Here is a 27986-nt window from a genome sequence, read left to right as displayed (position 1 = left end):
CCAACAATATGTGACATATATGCTGTGATTGTCAGTCCCACAAAACACCACACATTAAACTGGCTGGCCTCCAGACTCTCCTCCAATGCCATTTCAACAAGTTAAAACGTAGCTCTTTAAAAGCTTGGAATTGGGCTAACTGAAGTTCTATCTTATTGCACTAGCGTAAGGAAACAGCTTAGACAAGGATGAACATAGAAAAACGAGACTACACAGGTGAAGCGCAAATCTTTGGTCCATTCCCAAAGAAATCTTTCCACAGGAGATGGATTATTGTTGCCGCTGGTTACTCGACATAGATTTCAAGACGTGACCTAGTTCATCAACCAGTGCATAGTTCTGCAACATGGTGCACCCATTGTTCTGGTCACTGAGTCAGCTGTTCCATTGACAGCCGATTTGGTGCAAGCTGTCTTTCAGCTACTGAACAAAACACTGGCTCATATGCTTTCTATGTATGTCACTGCAGAGCATAACACATGGGAGAAGGTTTAACCACATGACCTTTACTCACATTATGGCTGTGCAGGAAACAACCAACTTTTTTCCCTTCCCTCACGTACGCAGTAGTGTAATCGTCAGGTTTGACATGTTGAAATCTACGCCCCTGAATGAAAGACTAGCCGGCAGAGTGTTAAATTTGATAATGAATATCTCGGAACAGAACTACCTGCTCCAGGAGAATCATATGAAGCAAAGTCTTTAACAATGATTTGCTTAACGTTTGAAACATAAATGTATACCATACTTGTGATGTAAAAAAAATTAAGTGTGTGTTAATTATGCATTTGATGACTCTACTTGTTTGTGGAAACTGCCTGTGCAAGCATATTTTGCATAGTTAGCATAGCATTTGTTACGTTTCGCCTACGACGCGCGGTATAGCCGGCGCGGATGCAACGGACGCCGGGGCTTCGTTCAAAGCGGCGGACATTTTGGACCGTTCGGAGCTGCCGCAACGCATCCCCGCCAAGCGCGTCCAGGCATGTTTCAGTGCCGTGTGTCTTCGTGTGTGCGTGTGTGTGTGTGCGTGCCCATGCTTGTCAAAGCGCGGCAGCCGGGGAGAGGAGCTCCCCAAGTGTGAAGCAAGGAGGTCTGACCGGCGCCGGCCCGGCTGATGTGTCACTACACTCGTCTCAACATGTCTCTCAGCGTGTCCGTGCCTCGCTGTCACGTGGCCTCGTCCCATGACGTTCCCTCTTGCCCTCAACTCCGAGAGTATAAAAGCAGCTGCCCCCGGACGCCAGGAGAGAGGCTCCGATTTCTTCTGTCGAGCAACGTGCTCTCCCGTCTCTCCACTTCAGTCGACCTGACCGGCCGCTCTTTTGCGATGCTAGAATAAACAAGTTGTTCTGTTAGTAGTCGACTCATGCTTTGCCGGGACCTTCGGATGCTTCCAGTTGTGCCCCAGGCCGCCAGGCCAACGCTACCCTTGGGGCTTGCGACCCATTTGCAACAACTCGTGCCAGCGGTGCGACTGCAATAACGAGTGTCAGCACTGAGGTTCCAACAGCTGGTGGCAGCGCTGAGATTGCAACAGCTGGTTGCCAGCGGTGAGATCGCGACAACGGAGGCCAGCAGCGAAGATATGCGGTTGACTGTATGCTGAGCAGCACAACGACCATTCGGGAGCAGTGCAACGAGCCCTGTGTGATGACTGGTTGCCTGCGGCGGAACGACTGCGCTGAATTCTTGGTTGCGAGGTTTGGTGAGTGCGGGACTTTCTTCCGAGTTTTGCCAGGCTTTTGTTAGTGTCAGAAACAGAGCTGGTAATTGTGGTTGTCGTTGCTGCTGGGTTAGTTTGCGGCAAGACAATAGTAGGCAGTAGAGAAAGCAGCATTCAGAGCAGCCATGGATTTGAAGTCGTTGCGCAAACCGAAATTGCTGGAGCTTGCAAGAGAGTTGGGTCTGGATGTCTCAAACTCAGAAAACCAGAACTGCTAAGGGCTATTCTTGAGTTAGAAGCTGAGGATGACGAGCTGTCGGAATGCCTTGAGACCATTGAGGAGAGGGAGACGGCAAAAAGACAGGAGCGCGAACTTAAAGAACAAAGAACGAGAGCAACAAGAGAAAGAAAGAGAGCGCGACCGTCAACACGCTTTGGAAATGAAGCGTCTCGAGTTAGAGATGGAACGCGCTCGTTATGGAAGTCAGGCACACGGTGCAGGAGAACGAATATTGTTCAAAATGACTGACCTGATGCGGCCGTTTAAGCTTGGAGAGGACATTGGTTTGTTCCTGGTTAACTTTGAGCGAACGTGCGAGAAGCAGGGGTTCTCTCGGGAAACGTGGCCACAGCGCTTGCTCACTTTGTTACCCAGCGAGGCGGCCGACGTAGTCGCTCGCTTGAAAAGAGAGGAGGCAGAGGATTTCGACAAAGTGAAATCGAGTCTGCTAAGAAAGTACAGGCTGTCAGCGGAGGCGTTCCGTCGGAAGTTTCAGGAAAATGAGAAAGGCAAAAGTGAGTCATATACAGAGTTTGCGTACAGGCTTATGTCAAACATGCAGGAGTGGCTCAAAGAAGAGAAAGCGTTTGGTGACCCCGAAAAAGTTCTGCAGTGTTTCGGGCTGGAACAGTTTTATAGTCGGATACCTGAGAACGTGCGGTACTGGGTCTTGGATAGGCCAGACGTTAGTACGGTGGCTAGAGCCGCTGAGCTAGCCGAAGAGTTTGTGACGCGTCGGGCTCGCGGAGCTAAGGACGGTCAAAAGGGTGAATTTGGCTCCAAGTTTGAGAGGCCTAAGTTCACGCCCATGAGAGCAAAGGGGGACACACGTAGTGCGGATGCGAGTGAAAGCAGTCCGGCCGAACGTAAGGAGACGGCGGCAGCCGAAGCCGAACGCAGAAAGCGGTTCGAGACGAGGCAAGTGCGCGTGTGTTATACGTGCCAGAAGCCGGGTCACTTTTCGGCGCAGTGTCTGGAAACAAAAACAAAAGTCGTGTTTTTGTCATTATGCAACACTGACGAGAACATGAAGCTTTTGGAGCCTTACATGCGAGACCTCCTCGTGAACGGGAAAGAGTGCCGAGTGCTTCGCGATTCCGCAGCTACGATGGATGTAGTTCACCCCTCTTACGTAGAACCCGATATGTTCACGGGCGAGTGCGCATGGATCAAGCAAGCCGTGGAAGCTCATAGCGTGTGTCTGCCCGTAGCAAAAGTGCTTATTGAAGGACCTTTCGGAGCGCTTGAGACGGAGGCGGCAGTGTCATCTATGCTGCCCCCCCGTACCCGTACCTATTTTCGAACAGGTCCGATCACCTCCTGCGCGAGAAGGGGCTTTTGTTTGGTGAGGCTAGCATTCAGGCCTTAACCAGATCGAAGGTTCGGGAGCTTGCTGCAAAGGCGGTAGTTGCGGGGCCGACGTTGTCGAACAATGAGAAAGGGTCAGAGGCGCAGCAAGCTGATATTCAGAGCACGTCCAAACTGAATAAAATTGAGCCTGTAGCGTTGAAGGCACCAGATACTGGAGAGGAAATGCCCGATGCGGCAAAGTTAAAAGAGCTATCTGCAGACTTGCTCATCGCGCCTACGTCAGACGGACTTAATAGGTTGCTAAAAGTCAGCCGGGCGGCTTTGATAGCCGAGCAAAAGAAGGATGGCAGCCTAGAAAACATACGCTGCATTGTCAAGGAAGGTATCGCCAAGAAAAATGCTCGCTTTGTGGAAAGAGGTGGGGTCCTGTACCGGAAGTATCTAGACCGCAGGGGAGTGGAGTTCGATCAGCTGATCATGCCTCAGTGCTACCGTCAGGATCTGTTGCGCTTGTCGCATGGGGGTTCGTGGTCCGGACACCTAGGAGTTAAGAAATCTAAGGACCGTCTCTTGCAAGAGTACTATTGGCCAGGGTGTTTTCGGGACGCAGACCACTTTGTGAGGACATGTGACGCCTGTCAGCGGGTGGGCAAACCAGGGAACAAATCGAGGGCGCTGTTGAAGTTGGTACCTATCATTATGGAGCCTTTTAGACGGCTCGTTATTGATACAGTGGGACCTCTGCCGGTAACAGCCACGGGGTACAGACACATTTTGACTGTGATCTGCCCAGCGACAAAGTTCCCTGAAGCAGTGCCGCTTAAAGAACTCAGCTCAGTTGAGATAGTCAATGCACTACTGTCCATATTTGCGCGAGTTGGTTTTCCTGCGGAAATCCAGTCAGATCAGGGCACAGTGTTTACTAGCGCTTTGACGACAGCCTTTCTCGAAAGGTGCGGGGTAAAGCTGTTGCACAGCTCAGTGTACCACCCACAGTCGAATTCCCTTGAGAAGCTCCACTCCGTCATGAAACGCGTGTTGAGAGCATTGTGGTTTGAACAACAAACTGACTGGGAGCTGTTTCTGCCTGGGGTGATGTTTGCATTGAGGACCGCGCCGCATGCGGCTACGGGGTTTTCGCCAGCTGAGCTGGTGTACGGTCGCTCGCTGCGATCTCCGCTTCGCATGCTTCGAAACGGATCACTGCCCTCTCCAATGGCTGCAGACCATCTCTTTCACAAATGGCTGCCTCCTGCGCTGGAGTCTCGCTTTGCAACAATATTCCTTTGAGGTGCATTACAAAAAGGGGAGTCTCAACGGTAATGCCGATGGCTTAAGTCGAAGCCCCTAACGTCGGAATCAGCCTCAAAATTGTTTGTTATTGATGTTTTCTTCCTGAGGCAGGATTTTTAACATATTGCTTTTGTGTAGTGTTTCAAAGTGATAACGTGCTTTCTAGTGCAATTTTCCAATTTGTGGACGTGTTCTGGGTGCTGCTAGACTACTGTAAAAAACTAGGCAGTAGTATAAAAGGGGAAAGAGCCTGGCATGGCTTAGTGAGGGTTGTGCCGTGCTTGCTGACTGAGCGGCTGAGTTTCGGCGCAGTTCTAACGCTTGCTGGGAACGAGAACAAAAATGGCAACTCTCCCGAAGTCACTTTGCAGTGTCCTGTGTGAACCTGAACGTAAGAACGAGGCCTTCTCGGTACGCTGCGCTCAAGGAACGCCGAGGGACGACCGACTTCGGTTATGAGCATCATCGAGCGACATCCCTCCAGACAGCGGATGCAGTCCCCTGACCATCGGGATCTCCTTCCCCCAGCGGGGCGGTCTGTTACGTTTCGCCTACGACGCACGGTATAGGCGGCGCGGATTCAACGGACGCTGGCGCTTCGTTCAAAACGGCGGACATTTTGGACCGTTCGGAGCTGCCGCAACGCATCCCCGCCAAGCGTGTCCAGGCATGTTTCAGTGCCGCGTGTCTTCGTGTGTGCCCACGCTTGTCAAAGCGCGGCAGCCGGGGAGAGGAGCTCCCCAAGTGTGAAGCGAGGAGGTCTGACCGGCGCCGGCCCGGCTGATGCGTCACTACACTCGTCTCAACATGTCTCTCAGCGTGTCCGTGCCTCGCTGTCACGTGGCCTCGTCCTGTGACGTTCCCTCTTGCCCTCAACTCCAAGAGTATAAAAGCAGCTGCCCCCAGACGCCAGGAGAGAGGCTCCGATTTCTTCTGTCGAGCATCGTGCTCTCCCGTCTCTCCACTTCGGTCGACCTGACCGGCCGCTCTTTTGCGATGCTAGAATAAACAAGTTGTTCTGTTAGCAGTCGACTCATGCTTTGCCAGGACCTTCGGATGCTTCCAGTTGTGCCCCAGGCCAACGCTACCCTTGGGGCTTGCGACCCATTTGCAACAACTTGTGCCAGAGGTGCGGTTGCAACAACGGGTGTCAGCACTGAGATTCCAATACATTTTTAATTAAAATTAGCATTATTTGTACCTTTGAAGGCCCCTGTATATAAACAAATGACGGTCTGCAGGACACAGATTTTCCTCTTGTTTGGCACAATTAAAAAGTAGCACTCGTTTTGCAAGCCTCTGTACATTGCCATACGTTACACATGAAACAAGCTTCACAGCACTGCACCCTGAAATAAAGTTCAAACCTTCATATTATTTTTTTAATCATTCTGAGAACTTGACCCCCCCACTTACACACCTTCCTCATCCTTCTTTTTTTTCTTTTTTTTTCAGATCATCAAGGACTTAAGAGCTGAGCTGAAAGAAAAAGACAGACAGATATCCTGCATGGCAAATGAGTTGTCTCTCTTGAAAAGTGAATTGTCGAAGCTGAGCTTGGAACTGAAGTGGCATCAAGACAACTGTGACTCTCTGCGGTTTTCATAAAGTGCCAGCTAGGAATATGCCTGTGATATAATCATTTGATGTGTTCATTTACATTACGTGCCAAAGTTTCCTGATAATAAAATAATTTTTAGATTTTGTTTCAGTAGAGTTGAATGTTTGTTTATTTATTCCACCCTTAGGGTGCAAAGTACATTGCAGAGGAGAAGGGCAATTCGCAACAATAAAAAGAATACAAAGCACATTTTATACAAGAATATAGAGCAACCGAGGAAAAAGATTTAAAATGCTAACAGTTTTCTTACAACATAATAAAACAATTGATGAACAATAATATCAGGTGGAGAACCAAAACAGGATACTAAAATCAATGAATGGATAAAACACAAGAACAGTAATTAGGTAATCAGCATTGTAAGGACAATTTGAATGGAATCGGTGATGCTTGTCAATAATGCAGGTATGGAATTGCATTCTTTACAAGTTCTTGGAAAATATGATTGTGTGCATGTTACTGTGTTGCAATGGGGCACTGTGACTTCTTGTTGGTGATTACGGTGATGAGAAATGAAGGGTGCTGGTTTAATCCATCGAGAGTGAAGATTATAGTTATGGTAGCAAATCTTATGGAACCGACAAATGCGGGTGTGCTTTTGGTGGGTAGCTGGTGGGATGAGCTTTAAAGATGTTTTCATTTGGCTGACACTAGCTGAATGATCATAGTTAGCCAAGATGAAATTAGCTGCCCAATTCTGCAGTTTCCAGTACGTGCGCTAGTGTGACCTGTCCAGAGTCCCATACAGATGAAGCATATTCCATGTGTGGTCGCACATAGGTGGTACATAATAATGATTTTAGTGATGATGGAGCAAGAAAAAAGTTTCTTCAAAGGTGACCCAGTTTGCTTTCGATGCTGTATGTTCTGTATGTAATCTCCAGGACAGAGTGTTAGTTATTTGGAGGCTGAGATACTGGTAAGATGTTATGCTTGCAAGGGGATGACTGAAGAAACTAAGCTGGAAAAGTTGTATTCAAACTAGATACCCTCATAGACTTACACTTTTTAATATTTAGTTCCATTTTCCAAATATGACACCAATCAAGTATGCTATTGAGATTGAACTGGAGTGAGTGAATATCAGAATCGTTAGTTATCTTACGGTAAATCACAGTCATCAGCAAATAACCAAATTATGGAGGTAATAGCAGTAGATAAGCCATTTATACAAATTAGGAATAGCAGGGAGTTAAGTACAGATACTTGAGGAACCCCAGAGCCAACTGGGTAGTAGAGGAATTAGCATCACTAGCGATGATAAATTGAACACGAGAAGAAAGAAATGCACAAATTCATTTAGGAACTGCTGGGTAAATTTTTAGAACACTTATATAAAAGTAGTGAGTGGTTAACATTATTGAATGCTTTGGCAAAGTAGAGAAATATGCAGTCATTTGTAAAAGCACAGTCCAAATAGAAGTGCAAGTCGTTAGTGAAGGAAAGTAGACGAGTATCGCAAGAGAAAAACTTTCAGAAGCCATGTTGAATTAAAGAGAAATAGCTGTTATCCTCCAGAAAATTAACACGATGAGTAAATATTATATGTTCCATTATTTTGCATGGTATTGATGTGAGAGATATGGGTCGATAGATGGATTCTGTTTATATCCGGCTTTATGTACTGGTAAAACCACTGCAATCCTCCAGTCTTTAAGTAGTGCGCCATCCTGATACGATTGTGAGGAAATGCATTTAAGGATGATAGAACTACATTCTTTTGTATTCCATAAAAATTTGCTATTGATGCCATCAATGCAAGAAGATAGTTAGTTTCAAATTGTCAATAATCGGTATAACGCCATGCGAGTCAAACACTATGGGATCCATAGCGAAATGATTGCACATTTGAAGCTCGGGACGTTGGGTGTCATTGGATGAACAAGAAAATGACTTGACAAAAGCATCATTTAGTACAGTAGCACAAAGATGGTCAGGAACAGAATTGCCGATGGGTGCAAGTTATGACACTTTATTGGTGTTGCCAGGTTTAAGTATACTCCAGAAACGTTTTGGATTAGTATTGAGAATGTTTCGGAGGGTTGCAGTAAAGAAGGAGAATTTAGTAGACTTTAGTGCTTCTGAATATGCTGAAGCAGCTATCTTGTATGCTGTCCAGTGGGCAGGTTTTATTGAATGCTTTGCAGTTTGAAAAAGTCTTCTCGTTTTGTTAGAAAGCCAGTTTAGATATTTGTTATACCATGGAGCTTGATTATTGGAGTACACGCGCCGAAGGGGGATATGACGATTGATCAGTTTGGACACTTTATTTCGGAACGTACACCAGTTTGTTTCCACTGAGTGCTCGAGATAACCTATAACTAACCGATAACCGATAGTCTCTGATGTTCTTGGAGTGTTTTGGTGATGATGCATGTGACAAATCAAATGTTAAATGCAAGATATTGTGCTTGCTTAAGCCAGGCATATGTATTACGGATGACGTGGTTTCTTCTGATGATGTTAGTACTAGATCTAGAAGGGAAGAAGTTGGAGTAACACGCGTGGGTGAAGTAACGATTTGTGTTAAACCAAAATCCATGCAGCTGGTGATAAAATGGTTGGCTTCAGTAGTCGGTAGGTTAGAAAAAGGGCACTTGTGTGACCAAACAGTGTTAGGATAATTGAAGTCCCCCATAAGTATGACTTGCGCATTGGGATAGTGAACCACGATTTAAAGTAAGCAGTCATGCAAGCTATCGCAGAAAGATATATCACTGGAAGGGGAACAATAGTAAACACCAACAATCACTTTCTTGAAATCCACATTAAGGCAACACCACACAGATTCAATATTCAAAATGATTGCTATGCAGCAGCAATCCAAACACTCGTTGATTGAGAGTAAAACACCACCCCCTATTTTATCAGTGTGGTCACCACGGTAGACAGCATACTTTTTATCACACTGAAACAATTCAGAGTTTAGTATTTTGCTGCTGAGCCATGTTTCAGTTAGAGCAATTAGATTGACTTTCAGATTCTTCATGAAATAAAAATGCTGTACTAGTGGGTTTAATGTCCCAAAGCTACACACGGGCCATGAGAGATGCTGGAGTGGGGGGCTCTGGATTCATTTCAACCACCTGGAGTGCTCTAGCATGCACCCAAACTATAGTACACATGTGCTCTTGCATTCCTCCCCCATCGTTATGCAGCCAGGAATCGAGCCTGCGACATGGTCAGCAGCCACTGAGCCACCATGGCGGATCATGACTGAGTATGATCAAAATTGCGGTGTGCTTTTTATCTTATGCAGGTTTGGTTAACTGCAGAATTTGCATAGTGAAAAGTTTATACATTTAATGATGTGGGGCCCTATGCACAAAGAAAGGAATATTCAAAACCCTTTGCCTGGGACCCACTACTGCTTGGCCAACACATTCGTAATGTTTGACAAAGAGTTGCTTTTGTCCTTTGTGGCTTGACCTAGCTCTCCCACTTCCAAGGATGGAGGTTCTCATAAGGGACTTGGAACACAGGAAAAACTAGAGGCAATGAAAATGACACACGACATTCGTCTTCCAAGTTTCATTTGACAATGAAATGCCGACTAGCCCACCTATCCATCCTATTGCAATGGAGGTTCACAAATGGTGTCAAGAATTTTTTTTTTTTAGTAACTCCTACTTGCTCAGGCAATTTCACAGTGAGTGCTTGTCTGGATAATGTCCTTGCTTGTTGCTGGTAAGAGTTATATGTATGGTGCTTGTGTAGATAGTGACAATTTTAGGCTCAGAATAGTAGAATATTCTCTGTTGGTTGCAAGTGGTGGAGTGTGCATGCATGTAATGTTCTTCAGCTGCATGTACTTTGTGTCCTTTTCTCTATAAATATAGCTCGTATCTTTCAGGTGGCTGTATTGAGAGTCTTGGTGCTTCTTTTCTGAAAGCAGCACTGTATGAAGCCATGTTGCTGTTTATCTCCTGGTGACCATTGCAACAAAACTGTTAAAAGGCTTTGCTAGCCAAGGTAGTGGAGCCTTTGGCAGCATCTTTGAATTTTGGCACACCAACCCATAAACCTGTGAAAGTTTGGCAGGAACCTCCTATAATTCATACTATTTGCATATTGAACAGTTAAACAATGTGCTTTACCTGTTGGCACTGTGCTGACAACCGATACTTCGAAGCTAAAAATATTGGAACACATGGCTCATATAATTTAGCCTGGAATTTGCTGCAATATCTGGTCGCCCATTACGTTACAACTAAGCTTGCGGGCTTATGTTTCTAAGAAACAAGTTGCACTTATTTGACTCAATATCTTGTAAATTAGTGTACTACATGAGCTGCCATCATGTGCGTAACTTTTTTTTTTTTTGTCATAGCATGTCGTCGTACTTGTATGAAGAGTTGCCCACCGAACACTTATAATGTGACCGCGCGACATCGGCACATATTGCATTCCACACCAGGCGATCACAAGAAAAAAAAAAGAAAAAAAAAACTTTATTGAAATAAAGACTGCTTGTTCACTGCGGTTGGAGCTCCCCTTCCAGGGCTCCACCGCCCCAGGCGTTCAAGTATGCACAATCGCGCACACAGGCACTACGCGAGGGGCGGTACACTGCGTGTAGACATGGCCGTTTTTGAAGCGGCGCATTTCTGGCACAGAAAACATGTGCCACAACCCAGTGGCCCGGGCTGCACCGGGTCCCACTCCTAATCGCACCCTTCAAACGAAGCCTCGTTGAAAATCCCCAAATTATTTAATTCCCTGAAACACGCAGGTACCCAACAGTGTTTTTAAAACCCAATAAATCGCTCATCTTGTGTTTTAAGCACATTTATGCCGGTCTACAACGCGACGGTTAGTTCGCTGGCGATCTCGGCCACAACTCATTTACGTGTTTATGGAAAAGAACCCGTTGCTTTCACGTTCACTCGTGCCCCACTGCCGGCTACGCCGACCACATGTTCTGTGTGCACATATGACCACGCCAACCACACGTCCATGCCAAAGTGGATAGCCTATGCTCTCACCCTCTCGCATGATCCCCCTCGCACGTTCCTCTCCCTCTCTTCTTCTCGCTGAAAACCGACGCAGGCGAGATTCTTAACGGCCTCGCACGCTGTAAACATGGCGGACGCAGGTGCACCAAGTCGTCACGAGAAAAGCTTAGGTTTGTTAACTACAAAATTCGTGACGTTACTGCAAGAAGCACCTGATGGAGTATTAGATTTGAAAGTGGTAAGATGTGTGATTAACTTACATTCTTCCCTTTACGCATCCTTATGTCACCTACGTTGATAATTAGAGTGCCGGGTTTGTTGTGTGCAACGCCAGGCAATTTTAAATGCCCGAATGAGGCTGCGTATGCATGCTGATCGTTCATTTTATTGTGGGCGAAGTTTCCACGAATTGAAAGGAACATGCTGAATGCGCCGACTTTGAAATGACGTGTTGCATTGTTACCTGCCTAAAATTTTTGAGTTCGCGTTCTAGTTTTTGCATAACCAGCAAATAGTGCATGCGTCTCTAAATCGCATCTTTGCATCAACGAATGCCACTACTTCACTTGTTCTCTGATTCTGTCAGTTCGAATGTCGCATTTCCCTGTAATTTTTCGAAGGCAAGCTTTCCTCCCATGCACCCGGTTTATGATGCAAGTTTCGATAATGCACACACGATTACAACGCTCATGAACACGTGTAGTCATGTCTTGGTCGTTAACCTTATTTTAAACAAAACTGTAAATGTGTTGGCGCCGACTAGATTACGTGCGCGATCAGCATAACCCCAGAACTTATGTTTATTGTAAATTTTGGTTTCTGCACTTTCCGCGTGCCCAGCCGTGTGTGTGTGTATATATATATATATTCGCTAGTCAGTTGCATTAGATTTAAAAAGAACTGCGGACGTATTGTGTACCTATTCAACTGCTGCACTGAACGATTCTGTTAGCTCCAGTAATTTGTGTGAATGTTCGTTAGCATGAAGTACGTTCTATTCACCCGTGGTGAATGGCATCGGTGCAGCACAGAAGCGGTGCCGAAGGTGCTGGCGCAGCACTTTACCCGCGCGTAACGCACTTTACACGCGCTGTGTCGTCTGCTTGGACTAATCACACAGTAGTCTTGGCACGCCCGGCCACTTTCCCCCTGCAGTACCAGTTTCCTGTCGGCGTTTTCAGTGTGCGTGTCTGTACGGTTGTTGCACGATGCATGTTCGATCGGGATCAAATTTCTCGACCGCGATTGGTTCATTTGCTCAAGCTGCGTAAGAAAGCCAATCGCGGTCACTAAATTCTATCGCGATCGGATGTGCATCGTGTGATCTCCGTATAAGAGTAATCTAGCGCTACACCATGTACGCCACCAGCAATGTCTGACAGTGTGAATAATCGTCTTGCACGCTACGAAAAATGTCACTGTGTACAAATTTGTAAGTTGCGCACACAACTCTGCCATTAAGATTAGGCGCACGTTCACACATTATTAAAGCGCAGCTGCATTGGAATGTGCTTCCGCGAGTGCCTATCCGCAAGACACCTCACCATCAATCAAAAAGGTTTATGGCATAACATTGCTATGGTTGCTAGAATATAAAGAGTAGAGGTAGAGTAGAGGTTTTAGTGATCATAACACCCCAATTGAGGATAGTGGTGGTGAGGACACACTTTTGTACCAACGAATCTAGAGAAGTGGTACAGTGGAGCGCCATGTGTTGTTGGGCGAGGTTTATTCTTATCTGCATGCCGAAATCGTGCTACAAGTTTAGGAGGGTGTACAGATTTCAATAGCATGTGCACCTTTAGGTCCATTCAGTTCATTTGCACTTAATGAAGTCACGCAAAATACATTGTATTCTTTGCTTCTGTTTTCAAAAGTGCACCATTTCAACATGTACACGTTGCCATGCATCCGTTATAAGGACAGGCTTTGTGCAGACACAGTTCATAGCATTCCCTCAAATTGTGGAAGATTTAAGAGGTGCCAGGTTTGCTCTGCATGAACACAAAGCTGACACTTTATTGGCATGAACTGCACAATGTGAATCACACAAACCTTTTGTGTACCTTTAAGCTAAAAAAAAAAGTATTTACATTGAATGGATTTATTCTACACATTGTATTCCTTCTTTATTATGTGTATCTCTTCCCCTTGTTTGGAAAGGCCTGCTGTCGGTGATTTCAGAGGAATAGAAATTATATGCAGATGATAGGCATTTCAAGTTCTCTATGTGCCTTCCCTTGCAGGCTGCCGATATCCTAGCAGTCAGGCAGAAAAGAAGGATATACGACATCACAAATGTCCTGGAAGGAATTGGGCTCATTGAAAAAAAGTCCAAAAACAGCATTCAGTGGAAGTAAGTAACTGTTTCATTGCTTTCCATTATTATTACACCATTCTTTATTGCGTATGCAAGTGATTGAAAGGGCAATCTTGTACACAGGATGTGTGTTTTAACTTTATGATATAACTATTTCTTGCTGAGAACACAGCTACTACGTATACTACTTTTAATTATGAGTTATGTTTAGTAGCCATGTTCCAGCAAGAAGTTGTTATTTCATAAAATTAGAAAACATCCTGCCCAGGATATTTCATTTTCAAAGAACTTATGATTGCTATGCTGCCAAGAGCACCAGAATTGACAGGACAAACAAGCGGCACTGTATAGATACGTGGCTGCATATGATAGTGGGCACAGCGCTTGAAGGGACAATAAAATAAATTTTAATTATGGCCATGTCGTGTGGGTTACTGAAGCACCATTCTGCTGTTATTGAGATCTCTCTATTTGTATAGGGTGTCCAAGCTAACTTTCTAAATATGGTGGTGTGCTACAAGAAGACTCAAATAAAGGCATGTTGGCCACTCATGGAGCAATGCACACTGTTTTTAAGATCCTGTCTAATCATGAATACTCAAGATTCATTCAAGATCTTTGCTATCCTTAAGTTTGAAGAAAAAGAATTAGACAGTTCTAAAGTGCCCTAGGAAACATACAATTCAGGACTTCTTAATTTCCAACCTTAGTTTTTTCTGTCATAAAGAATGCTTGCAAAAGGTTTCAAAAAGGTGGCATGAGCACACATGACTACATGCTTGCATGCTGCAATTTCATTGTTCTCAAATTTGTTGTGCATAAACAAACAGGTCCTTTTACCTAACTTGCCTCTGTTGAGATAATGATAGAGCAACAACACAGTAGTCATCATCTGCAAAATTCATGCTGATGATTGGTCTTGCTTGTGCTGTCGAAAGCAACCGACGTGGCAGTTTGTGGTAGTGGTAAGCAGACTGAAGAATCTGAAGTCAAAAGGTGTTCCCTTAGTTTCAACTCTACCTTAAAACATTCTCTACCTGCAGGAATGACCAAACAACACTCTGTTTCAATATTATTGGGGAAAACATGTAGGGACATGTTTTTCTTTATAGGTGCCACTGATCACAACTAAGGGAATGCCTCACATGATGTCTGCCACTGAAATGGCTTGAAAAAGCCATTTCAGTGCCACTGAAATGGCTTTCAGCGACACTGTAAGCGAGGAATATTTGTTGGACAGGCACAATGCATAAGACACATCTGCAGTGACGATGGTGATTATGTTCACCATTTAAATAATCTAAGGGCAACACTAACTAAAAGAAGTTGCCTGAAGAGCACCCTAAAACAGGCCTACAGGGACACATGTAAATTAGAGGGGAGCTTAGCATTGAGTAGAACTTGTTGCTGGGCAATACGTTGTTGCGCCAAAAGGAAAACAAAGACTTAGGAGGGCAAGTAAGAAACAACAGGTCGAGCACTGAACTTAAACTGATTTTATTCTTACAGCAGAGCAGGGAGAATTAACAAATGCGCATGCGTACATCAGTGTTGTCTAGAGTGATTACGGTGATGTTATTAACAGCTGCATCTCATTGTCAAACAGAAAAACAGATGTATCACTAATACAACTTGTGCCTCTCTCTTTTATGTGATATGCCTCCAAAAGTTCTCTTGCTAATGTATCACCACTTCTACCAAGGTTGTGTGTGAAGGTTGTGGGATCGTTCCCCACCTGCGGCAAGTTGTTTTTTCATCCACTTTCATTTCCATTAATTTATCGTTTCTTTATTTCATTTATTAAGCACAAGTAATTTCCCCTATGTTGTCCTTGGTGTCAGTGTTTGTTGGCTTCTTATGATATGACTAATAAAAATCGGGCCCCTTGGTTAACCCCCTTTCTTCTCGTTTACCACTCCTGCCAAGTATCCTAATCTCTACATAATAGTTTTGCGGAAACCCGCAAGGTGTAGAGAAGTAATTATTGAAGGGAAAAATCAGACATCCACCCGTTCGTAGCTATTGCTACAAAGGAAACCCATACGGGTTCCTCGAAAGAAAAGCGTCACAGTTGAAGAAAAATTCGTCCTAGTCCGGCACTCGAACCCGGGACCACCGCCTTTCCGGGGCAGCCGCTTACCATCTGAGCTAATTAGGCGGCTAGCAGATGGCAGGGCGAAGTCGAATTTGTCGACAACACGAAGCAAGGCAAGAGTTTGATGTAATAGTTCTTTGTAGCAATAGTTACGAACGGGTGGATGTTTGATTTTTCCCTTCAATAACTATCCTAATCTCATGCAGTAGTGGCTGGCATCTGCCTACCAAGGGAACTATGCAATGCACCAGTAAATGTGCATTACCTTTGTTAATTATTGACAATTCATGCTCCCGGGCCCGGTCATTGACATATCCCCCCCTTTGTCCCATGTAGGACTTCCCACATTTCAGTGGTATCTCATATAACGCCCGTCGCACATTTCACATGTAGTCTAGTGCAGTTTTTCTGGCACCCTGACATTTTGTCAACACGGCGTATGTGCGGACAAAGTCCAGCCGACTTGCATGGTGCCGAGAAAACAGCTGGCACACCAAACCTAGTAGTGACTTTCTTCAAGTTGTGGGAAAGCTTGTGGACGTATAGCACCACAGCAGGTTGGCATCCTTTTTGGTCAGGGCTAGGCATATGCCTTTTTCCCTTCACCTTCTGGAGCAATGTTTTTGACACCGCCCCTACGACCAAGCTCTGGTAGCCACTGTTGGGTTACCTTATGCAGCCGTGCGAATAGCTCGGTACCATGTACCATTTTACCACATGAGACTGCAGCTGTCATTCATACATAAAGTGATGGGCAAATACTAGCTTTACATATCGTAGTGCAAGCTTCCTCTGTCATTTGAGGGAAAGCCCATGACATTTTCGTTTCCACCTCTCATAAGTGCACATGCATACACAGACAAGAAATATAAATGGTATCAACCTAGATGCAATCAGCTAGAGTTCCTATCTCGACTTGTGTGTGTATAGCCGACGTGATTAGTGCTTATCAACTGCTTGAACTTTTGTGCATTGCATCGAGCAGAAGTTCACTGGTGCTTCTTTGTTGGCAGAGGTGCAGGACCTGGCTGCAATACTCTAGAGTTAAGCGAACGGCTGACAGCGCTACAGGGTGAATTAGAGGAACTTGAGCAAGCTGAGGCAACTCTGGACGAGCATAAGGTCTGGGCTCAGCAGAGCCTGCTCAATATCACCGAGGATGCCTCAAATGCAGCTCATGCCCATATCAGCACACGGGCATTGCGAAGTTGCTTTCCAGAGTGCACCTTGCTCAGCCTTCGAGGACCACGTGACACATTCATTCGTGTACCTGACCTGAGGCAGGTATGTGATTTTGATATAAGTACCCCCTTTGCATTAAAACTGATGCCTTGAGTGAGGATATGGTTTGTTACTCAGCCGCTGTATAGATTAAGAGTATATACTGGGCGTTCTTTTTTTTAAGGTCCAACATATTTTGGACCAATTCTTGTTCTGTAGTATGAAATAAATAAATAAATAAAAATTGCCTGTGGCAGAAATCAAAATTCTAACCCTTGATCTAAATTACTCGATGAGGCAACCATTAGTTCTACGAGAAATAAAAATGCTTCAATTAATAATTACCATAATCACACTCTTTAGCTTTTTAATTAATTACTTTATGGCACATATTTAAATCTTCAAATTATAGATGGTGAGTTCATAAGGCATATCCACTTGGCACGAATTCTCAGGACTGCATCAGTTTTGAGACACTAATTTTCAGAGTACCCAACGAAATACATTGGCGTTCCAGTTACATCTTTTAGGAAAGCTCTGTTTCATGCATTGAAGCACATAAAAACTACCTAGCACATATGACCATGTGCTCTGGTAATTTGCATTTTAACCGAGAAAAGCTTTTTTGAATGTGAGTTTCACCATTGCAATATTTTGGTTTGTGCTTCAACTTCACCCCATAGCATATTGGTGGGAAGTACAAACCAGGGCAGTGGCAGATGGTGGTGTATGCATAGAGGACTAAAAGCCATGATCGCCAGAAGTTCGTAAGAATTTAAATCCTGAAGGTATGCCTCCTTAGCCCTTTAAGGAAGAGAAATATAAATTCCCAGGAAAAATGTTTATTTTCTATCTAAATGTGCAAAACAAATCAAGAATAAGCATAATCAATGAAAAACATATTTTGCTGAATTTTTTTTTCATGACTAGGAGGAAAAAAAACTCTAGGCAGGATGGGAAACTGGAAGTGGGCTTCACCCCAAGCTGCCTAAGGCTTCATTTGGAGGTTGTATGGCCAACTGTCATCATGTGTGAACCTTAGGTGTACGTTCCATTTGCTTTACATCACGTGTGAGACCGCTGCAGCTGGAGATCTGACATTGGTCTGTCTCCTCTGACAGTGCTTTCAAAGGAAAGAGAGTCACATGCCAAACTTCTTCATCCCGTGTTTCTGCTCCAAACCAACAAACGATGCTTACTGCTTGTCATTCAATGTTGGCCGAATGCACTTAGCCAGAAACTTCGTACTCACCCGCTGTGGTTGCTCAGTGGCTATGGTGTTGGGCTGCTGAGCACGAGGTCGCGGGATCGAATCCCGGCCACGGCAGCCGCATTTCGATGGGGGCGAAATGTGAAAACACCCATGTACTTAGATTTAGGTGTATGTTAAAGAACCCCAGGTGGTCGAAATTTCTGGAGTTCTCCACTACAGCGTGCCTCATAATCAGAAAGTGGTTTTGGCACGTAAAACCCCATAATTCAAACTTCGTACTCAATACTGAAACTCTGCAAGAATTTTTTTTTTTCCTGGTATGTGGCATGTATGCAACACTCACCAATAAAGGGTTAAGGTAGATCGACATTGCGCACTTCCATGTTACTGGAAGTGTACATAAGTGGCCATCTACACGTGAAGTGGTGGAGTGGGCCATAAATCTCTTTCATGAACGTGAACTGGGAGCACCACTTCCACGATGCATGTTCAGTCACTGTGAAGCCAGCGAAAGAAGACAAATACATTTGCTGAATATTATTGATAGGCAGCTTTATTGAGCATATTTCACTAGTTTCGTGATATGTCTCTACTATTCTAGGTACTTGTACCCAGATAGGCAGCATTCCGCAAGGTTTCTATTGGGAAACGCAGCACAGAGCCTTTGAGATGTCAAGCCTGAAGAAAGCAATAAGTGCAGCTGTTTATTATTGGGGGTATTGTGGTACTTAAGTCAATGGTATTGTTAGATCTTTGGCTGTGTTTGTTATCACGTTTATATATGGAGTGATCATTTTTAAGCTTTATGGAATTTTGAAAAATAGGCTATTGAAGATAATGTAATTCTATTCCTTGAGCAGGATTAGTCAGAGAGGCGGACATTACTTGCACGAGAAATCAAAACGCATATTCAACTAGTTTACGATATTTCACTAATTAGCTTCCTAATTATGAATGAATTCTGGGGTTTTGCATGCCAAAACCACGATTTGATTATGAGGCATGCCATAGTGGGGCACTTAGAATTAATTTTCACCTGCCCCCAATGCATGGGACACGGGCGTTCTTGCGTTCAGCATCCATCGAAATGTGGCCGCCACGGCTGGGATTTGATCTTGTGACCTTGTGCTTAGCAGTGCAACACCATAGCCGCTAGACTACCGCGGCGGGTTGCTTCTTAATTAGTTACTTTACAGCACATATTCCAATTTACGGATTGTAGCCAACTTGTGGAGTTCACAAGGTGGATCCACTTGGAATGAATTTCCAGAATAACATTAGTTTCTAGATATGTGCCATCAAGTTAGCTGTAAAAATGCACTGTTGTTGCACTTACTTTTTTAATACAATGCTCTTTTCTGTATTGAAGCACAGAAGTAACTGGAATGTCCATGTATTTCGTCCAACATTTTGGGAAATAATATATTAAACTGGTGTCATCCTGGAAATCAATTTCAAGTGGATACGTATTGCAGGCTCATTGGCTAGGATTTGTAAATTGCAATATTTGCTGTAACTAACTAATTAAGGAGTTAATTAGTGAATTTTTGGTAATTGGATTAAGAAGCATTTCAATTTCTCGTGCTAGTAATGTGCCACCTCTTTAAGTAATCCAGCTCAAGAACAAGAATTATGCTATCTGCCACAGGTAATTTTTAAAAAGAATGTAAAACTGAATCACCGCATATACAAAGAAAACAAAAACCGAAAACCAAATGCTGCGGATACACCACCCATTTTTTTTACACAGCAAGTTCAGTTGCTTTTTATGTCCTGCCAAGATGCTAGGAAATGAAGTCTAAGTACGAACCAAAATATTGTAGTAGTGGAACTCAAATTCAAATTTTGTTCTCAGTGAAAACGAAAATTACTTAGATTAAAATTTCTGTGGCTATTAAGTTGTTATGCTTCTGGTATATCTGCTTTCCTGCATGTTTTTTCATGGACCACCTTTGTGTGTTATCGGTATCTGCCAAATTGAAGCTTTTATTGTAGATCCTGTGCACAGCACAGAGGCGAAGCAATACTTTAGAAGATAGTGAGTTTTTGTGACAGTTCTATGAAAATAATTTCTGGTTTCCTTTCGTGACCATTTTTGTTAAAAATTTAACAAAAACGCTATGCCTTGAGCATTTTTACTTTGGTGTTAAAGGGCCCCTCACTAGGCCCCATAGCAAATTTTGGTTATACGCTGGAAGTTGTCTGCCGCAAAATTTTTAAAAATATGCTCGTTAATAGTCCAGATAGAAATATTTCAGTGCTGCGAACCCATGATTTCAGCAGGCGGGCTCCACTGCCAAGCAAGACGCTCTCTCCACTGGCCCCGTTGTGGGGTCTGAAGTGGGATATCTCTCACACCGTACTCTTGGGACAAAGGAACGACAACACAGTAGTGCACACAATCACAAGGGCATTTATTGCACCTTTCATACATCAATGCCTGCTAGCCGAGTTGCTATCCACAAAACATGCCGATGGGCGCGCGACAAATCTAGAAGTCCGACTCACCGCGTCCTCGTGAGCGAATATGTTCCCCCCATGCTGGATCCCAACGCCGGGTCGTTCGCGTGCATAGTCACGCGAATCGTGGCGCGTTCGAAGGCGGCCACGCGAGACGGTCTCGCCGAAGCATCGGTCGGCGCGCGGGTCGGCACGTCCGACCCGCTCGCTTCCCGAACCCAAAGAGGAGCAAGCGCCTTCCTTTCGGCGCCCAAGTAACCTCGCGGCGTTAGCCGCGCAACACTCGCACCATCTCTCGGACTGCGCCTGTACCATTCCGACCGCCGCATGTGCGGCGAAGCCGCACTACAGGAGACGCGCTATGCGGGAAAAACATCAGGGGAGGCGCGAAGGTCGCGCATCCCCACATCCCCCCAACCTTAAATCACTACATATTCCGGCGAAACATGTCACTCGGTCTCACATCAACGCGCGCTTCGCGACAAGGTGGTACATGTAACAGTGGCCGCGCCGAAGAAATGTCCACACGCTGTCCATAGCATGCGAGCCGACATTGTCCCTGGGTGCACCGCTGGCGTCCGCCGGTCACAGCTGCAGCCCCGACGGCACGATCCCAAGCCAGGATTCCGGAGACGACGACGCAGTAGTCGGTACGAGCAAGCGTCGCTCGCGCCGACGCGCCCTGCTGGCAAGAGCCGCCGTAGCTGTCGGTGACCGCCGGCTCTTTTGTCCGCCGCCGAGGGTTGTGAGCTGGATACAGGAGGCCGCCGAAGTCGCCGCGCCGAACTGGCCACAGCATCACCATCGCCCGGGGTGGCTCGATCGTAGTCCGGGGCAGCAGCGCAGACGATGTGCAGGTGACGGCAAACCAGGGGTGACTCCAATCACACTGCGTAAACTCAACACACTCGGCAAACACTAAAGTAGTGCAAGGGAGAGGAATTCTGCATGCGTATCGCCCATGTGGTACGATGTTCAACTCGGCTAGCAAAAGATCGGGCAGCTACTCAGATGCTAAGTTCACGTGAACGAAGCACGCTTCCTTGAGTCGAACGAGTAATTTCAATTCGTGCGAGGCTAAATAGAATGAGGTAAGCAAAGTGCAACACCTCAACGCCACGGTCCACTAGGTTGTGTCCAACCACGTGCGACAGGCAGCTTCGTAAAGCCTTAGGCCTAAAGCGTCGCTACTCTGACAACAACCGGCATCCAAAAACAACACCCAAAATGAGCACAAAACAGGCAGCCACGAGGAGACGTCAGCTCTGTGAGGTGGTCCTACTCCGCTCGGTGCACACAGCATCCGAGTTGACGGCGCCCACCGTCCCAGACGGTGTCGGAGCGCCCGGTGCCAGGCCGCAATACCAGTCAGCCCGTAGTGGCACCCGTGGCCCGCGGCCACCCGGCTCCCAGAGCCGCGACTTCATCCGAGTCAAAGAGATAGAAGAAGCTATTTACATAAGAAATTCGGACCACCCACGAGGCTTCCGTACTCACTCGCTTCAGGCTTGGCAATGCTCCGCGGGCGCTGAGCCTCGCTCTCCCAGGATGCAGACCACGTGGCTCTCGTACCACCGAATGCCATTAAAAAAAAAACACTTGCGAAAAGGCTTAGCATGTTGACATGTTCAAACACACTACAGCCACCGTCACCTCGCTCAAGAAAGCACGCCGCCGAAGCTAGCGATCAAAATTCACGCTAGGCCTACGCTTCGGTTCAAACAAAGGTCTCGAACGAAGCAACACTTAAAATTATCGTCCGATGCCCCAAGAGTCCCACGTTGGGCAGCCAGATGTGGGGTCTGAAGTGGGATATCTCTCACACCGTACTCTTGGGACAAAGGAACGACAACACAGTAGTGCACACAATCACAAGGGCATTTATTGCACCTTTCATACATCAATGCCTGCTAGCCGAGTTGCTATCCACAAAACATGCCGATGGGCGCGCGACAAATCTAGAAGTCCGACTCACCGCGTCCTCGTGAGCGAATATGTTCGCCCCATGCTGGATCCCAACGCCGGGTCGTTCGCGTGCATAGTCACGCGAATCGTGGCGCGTTCGAAGGCGGCCACGCGAGACGGTCTCGCCGAAGCATCGGTCGGCGCGCGGGTCGGCACGTCCGACCCGCTCGCTTCCCGAACCCAAAGAGGAGCAAGCGCCTTCCTTTCGGCGCCCAAGTAACCTCGCGGCGTTAGCCGCGCAACACTCGCGCCATCTCTCGGACTGCGCCTGTACCATTCCGACCGCCGCATGTGCGGCGAAGCCGCACTACAGGAGACGCGCTATGCGGGAAAAACATCAGGGGAGGCGCGAAGGTCGCGCATCCCCACACCGTCTAGCCTCCGCAAGCGAAATTCGTTCCCTGCATTCTCCCATATCGAACCTTGAGGATCGCGTGACGCATACGTCACAGCCTTCGCTTTTTTTTTTCTCCTCGCTTTTTTTTTCCCCCCCGCTCTACGCACTGCACTCCTGACGGCATCGCACGTGAGCTGTTGTCTCATTTGCCCAGCGCACGATTTTGCACACTGTGCACAAGGAAACATGACTAGCGGTATAATTCAGTGCTTCACGAATACTGAGGCAGAGCAAGCGGATCGCAGAGCATGTTCACGCACTGGAACATGGTAGAAAATGGCATAGTTATGGTACATGTGCACGTGACCGCACGACCGTGGCAACAAGCAGACGAAGTGGAAGTACATCTCTCTTACTTCAGTGCGAAGTAAAACAAAAAACACGCAGACATTCCCATTTGTGTTTTATTATTTCGCTGAACTTCAGTTCGTCAATTCAAGCAACAGATCATACAAGTAACAGTTGTGCTTTGAATAATTCTCGAAGTCACGTGTAACCACGAGCAACGTCACACTGCGGACCCGAGTACGTAGACGCAGGGACGCGAGTAGGTCACCGTCCAGCTAGGAGCACAGTGGTCATGAGGAGAAGGGAAAACGGCATTCGGATTGAAATTTCAGACTTTTCTGCAGCGCGTAGCGATGTAAACCTTGCAGACACGATCGTTATTGCACAATGTATGCTCTGCGCTTGTCAGCTCAAAATGGCCAGACCTGGTTGCCAGAAAGGTTCACAAACATCAAAGTATATTGTGAAACTGTTTTATAATGAAAGCACAATTTTCAGACAACGCAAGAACGCAAAGGCTGAAAGAGCATGTGAAACAGTCGATCTTTAGCAAATTTTTGTTTTGCATCTTTTTTCCACCAAATTTGTGAAATTCAAATGGCCTTCATGGGCAGCAATAAATTTTTCCACTCAAGGTGTTTTGGGAAATACTGTGCAAGTATAATGCTTAAATATGTGTATTTTTTAAATATTTTTTTATAGAAATGGACATTTGAGTGCCACACTTGGGACAGTTGGCGTGGAAATACTTTTTTTTATTAATTTTCTGAGCCAATTTGTTTTCTTTATATTGATGAAATGAAGTAGCCGGGGGCACACCGCTTCCAACCTTTTCAATTAAACCCCATTTAGACCTACCTACCTACATAGATAAACTGGCATATCCTTTTACAAATGTAATTAAATTAACAAAACATATTTTTATGTTTTATATAGGTATGGCACAGCTAGGGCCCACATTTTGTAACATTCCATTTCACTTTTTATATTTATTGGGTCGCGCCAAGGGTGGCAGCCTCCGAGCTACGTTCAAACCAATGACAAAGGATCATAAGAATGTAAATGAAGTTGATTGTTAGAAAATACAGCTCCAGAAACGTGCAACCATAGTGAAAGCAAGGTATGTCATGTGACCACTGACCACTTGTAAGCAAATTCAATGGTGCACACCTATCAGAAAAACAAAGCAAGTGAAAAACCTACAGTAATTCATTGTGGGACTACTAGATGAGGTTCTGTCAGGTCTCACGTGTTTCAAAACAAGAGACCCATGCGCTACAGTATTGTTGGTTTGCAAGAGGCTACGTGCAAAGTAATCACACACCTATGGGAGAGCCATACGGATCAGCATCTTGTGATAACACTTTGAGTGATAAGAAACAAGATAGAACTCACTTTTTCCTACACCAATAACTCGAAATGACTTGTGTGAGGATGCCCAGTATAATGTGCACAAGCGCGGTCATGAGTATGCGGCAGTAAACAAAGCAAAGCAGGAATACTAAACCACCACGGTGGCAGCCACCATAGGCTAAAGCGAAAAATCAGTCCTGGCTGAGGTTGAGGGGCAGCAACACAAGGAGAAACTTCTTTAGACGGGAGGTTGCAGCACCTGCAGAGCAATGCTAGGCAGTGCTTCACTCTGAAAAGGATTTTCCTTTATACGTTTGGTTGCTACCGTACATGTACATACGTGACCATTTGGGACTTGTTTCCACCACTGTAAATGTACGCTGGTCACCCTCAAAAGGGGAAATACTGATATTGTTAATGATTTGTTACTCTTTCTAGAAATTCTGCAATCGTACCGTCCGATCTGATAAGGTAAAAAATGTCAGATGCAAAGTTTTTGTGTCAGTACTTCTATAAGAGGTGGCCTTTTGTAAAAACCCTAAAGCTGGGAAATTTGGATTCTTAAACAGGCAGGTTTCAGCATGCATAAACCGTTTACCTTTTGTGAAAATCTCCAAGAAATTAAAAACACAGCTATCATAGTACACAAAAACATCCAAAAGCATCATGATATCAAGACTGCGTTTTTTGCTTGTTCTTGTCAGTTAGCAGCTCTAAAAGGGCAACTTCTGCTTTTTTTTTTTTTTCCACACCAGGGACAGAGTAGCCCTGACTTGAGTCCTTACAGGTGTTGCACTGCAGCTGCCGTGCAGACTGAACTGGGCAAATTTACTGATGCTAATGTGGGGTCGTATCTACCTAGTAATGTTTTCTGTATTATTCATTGGAACTCGGTATCCTCTCAATGTTACAAGTAATGTCTCATTCTATTTGTGTTCTAAAATCAGATGCACTCGTTGTTCTTGCATAGTTCCATTGCCATATGATGTGCCTTCGCTGGACTGCTTCTTAAAAACTTTGTTATTCTGTGTATTGGGTACAACTACAGCGTTCAAGAGCTGGATCTGCAGTCATACAGCATATTTCAGCATCAACAAAATTAGTGATCCAGATATTCATTAAAAAAAAAAAAGAAGAATGTTGTAAGCTTGATGCAAATAATTGTACACTGAAACACAAAACAAAAAATGGTCGGGTGTAAATAAAAACTGAAAAGACTGAACCTTAGGTTTATGTAATTTCATTCACTAATGGACGTGCAGTTAACTGAGCAACTTGTGAGAAACAACTGACAGGTGATTGTATCTGGTGCACAAATAGCAGCAGTAAAGCAAAGGAACAGTGCATCACCAGGTGCATATAGAGTGTTGTGTTCATTGTAGGAGCTAAGTGTAATACTGCAGCCCCACACATCAGTTTAAAGGGATGCATACATGGTGAGATTGGCCATATAATTTGTTTGCCTAAGTCCAGATTACAAATGTGTAAGCTGTCCAAAGGTGAGGCATCATTATTGTATGACTGGAAATGATTGAAATGACCAACAGTTGTGAAAGGCGAGATGTCTCTTGTTCCATCACTGTTTATCATTTTATGTCTTCAACTTTCTTTATTGTGCTCCTGTGCACCTCTGAAATTATTGAGCAGGAGTTATGCGCATCATGCATTCCCTTAGCCACTGATGCCTCTGCACAAAACTGCAACTCCTCTGCAGCAGAATAATTCGGAACAGTCTCCACTCTCAGTTTATGTCACTGTAGACTCAACTAAGTGGTATACAGGAACAAACATTTGACAATTTCAAATAGTAAATTCTTGAATCAGTACAAATTGAGTAGCTATTACTTTAAAATTCGTATTTGAAATTTTGAGTGCTGTTCACACATTCCTACTGAAAAGAAGAGAGATTGCACCATGAAGGTTACTTTGCTTCAAAACCTTCATGCCAGTAGTTTATCATTGTTGCTCATGGCACTGCTGTTTCTATGCTGGCATCAGAAATGACTAGCACAAGGTAGTTATTGGATCATCCATTCAAGGGCACATTTTTGGAGGACATACACCACTCTGTAGCATTCATTTGTTGAATGTCTGTCAGTCATGTTGTTCGGTATGCATGACCATAGTGCCCAGCAGAGCATATGATGTGAATTTTGTTGAGATATATGTAGTATCTTTAATTATCACTGGAGTTGCTCTGTAGCAATGCATTGCTAAAGAAGGCTTTGCTCTTGTGCAGGTTGCAGAGAAACAGTACTGGGTTTATGCGAAGTCTGAACAAGGATCCATCAATGTTCTGCTTATGGACAAGGAACTTGACGATGAAGGTTCACCGCCAGTAAGTTTGATTTCATATGAAAGTAGTAGCAGTTAAGTTTGCTGGCAATTTATTGTGTGTTGGCACTTTATATATTGTTTGAGCGTTGGTGTTTCTGTACTTTTTCTTTTTTTTCTTCTTTAACTGAATAGTTGATCATTCATTTACAGACATGACAGGCGTACACACTTTAGGTGGTACAGGAGGTATCCATCTGGGAATCATCATAGTGAATTTCACAGTTGCAGCACCTTTTGAAAATTCTCCAGGCCTGGAATGAGAAAACCATGTGCACTATTCTGACATATTGCTGTAACTTGAGAACCAGTGGACATAACTGCATGAATTTTTGTAGTTCTACTAATGATTTTGCTATGAGTCTATCCAGAAAATTTCATTAAAATATCTCAATAAACAAAAAAGTTGGTGTCCGAGGGTACCTCTCCCCTTAACATGTCCCTAAAGGAAAGTATGCAAGCGTTTTTTATTTCGCTCCGGCAAAATGCGGCTGCCTCGGTCAAATTTGTGACCTCGAGCAATGCCATAGCCTTAAAGTTATAGCAGCAGGCAGGGAAGTGTTGATTTGATCGTGACCGCTTCCGTTGTATCGCATAGACGCTGTGGTGTGCTTTAATTCTTGCAGCTCTGCTTCTGCACGCCCTGTGTAAGTTGTCCACTATACGTATTTGCATGGCTTTATTTTTCAGAAATAGCAGAAACGCACCGTACCGTACCTTGAACTTAAGTTTATCCGGCGTATCCAACGCTCGCCGCAGGAACAAGAACTGCGCTCTAAAGTGCACTCTCGAAGTGCATGACAACATGCTGCAATCTTGGTCTCCGTTGTACTTTCGTAGATGCACCGGCTGCACGCTGCTGAGTTCCACTATACGCATAGGCGGCATCCAAACACATATCCCAGCGATGCTTTCCTTTGAGTAATAGCGATGAATCTCAAAGGCTATTTTAGGTACTGCAAGCGCTGATAAACGACACGGCCGCTGTGTTATAGACATTGCCTGGCGCCGCTTCTCGGCAGAAGACCAAGCAAAGAGCATAGCCTCCAAGATGTAACATGAAAAAAAAAAGAAAAAAAAGACAGTTTCGTCTGAAAAGTGAAGCATCGATTGCGATAGCAAATTAGCAGACAGCCGTACGAAGTAAGGCTAGAACTTTTATCGGCTGTATCAACTTGTAAACATTCGCCTGCTAACTACAATACTGAAAGCAT

At 45.0% G+C, this 27986-nt stretch overlaps 2 protein-coding genes across 2 annotated transcripts in view; both read left to right on the top strand.

The window, feature by feature from the left end:
* The window catches only part of LOC139054231 (eukaryotic translation initiation factor 2-alpha kinase 1-like), a 92426-nt gene extending 86165 nt beyond the window's left edge, over nt 1-6261 (top strand). The window contains exon 16 of the mRNA XM_070530936.1: nt 6006-6261. Coding sequence (XP_070387037.1) covers nt 6006-6158 — 153 coding nt within the window. The 3' untranslated portion in view covers nt 6159-6261. The remainder of the gene's footprint in view (nt 1-6005) is intronic.
* A 4944-nt stretch (nt 6262-11205) lies between these two features.
* The window catches only part of LOC139054230 (transcription factor E2F5-like), a 56458-nt gene continuing 39677 nt past the window's right edge, over nt 11206-27986 (top strand). The window contains exons 1-4 of the mRNA XM_070530935.1: nt 11206-11364; nt 13373-13482; nt 16555-16825; nt 26678-26776. Of these exons, the coding sequence (XP_070387036.1) occupies nt 11254-11364; nt 13373-13482; nt 16555-16825; nt 26678-26776 (591 nt within the window). The 5' untranslated portion in view covers nt 11206-11253. The remainder of the gene's footprint in view (nt 11365-13372; nt 13483-16554; nt 16826-26677; nt 26777-27986) is intronic.

This window comes from Dermacentor albipictus, chromosome 1, assembly GCF_038994185.2.
Source record: "Dermacentor albipictus isolate Rhodes 1998 colony chromosome 1, USDA_Dalb.pri_finalv2, whole genome shotgun sequence".
In the NCBI taxonomy this organism is placed as follows: Eukaryota; Metazoa; Arthropoda; class Arachnida; order Ixodida; family Ixodidae; genus Dermacentor; species Dermacentor albipictus.
Note: the sequence above shows the minus strand (reverse complement) of the source record. Positions and strands in the feature narration are given on the sequence as shown.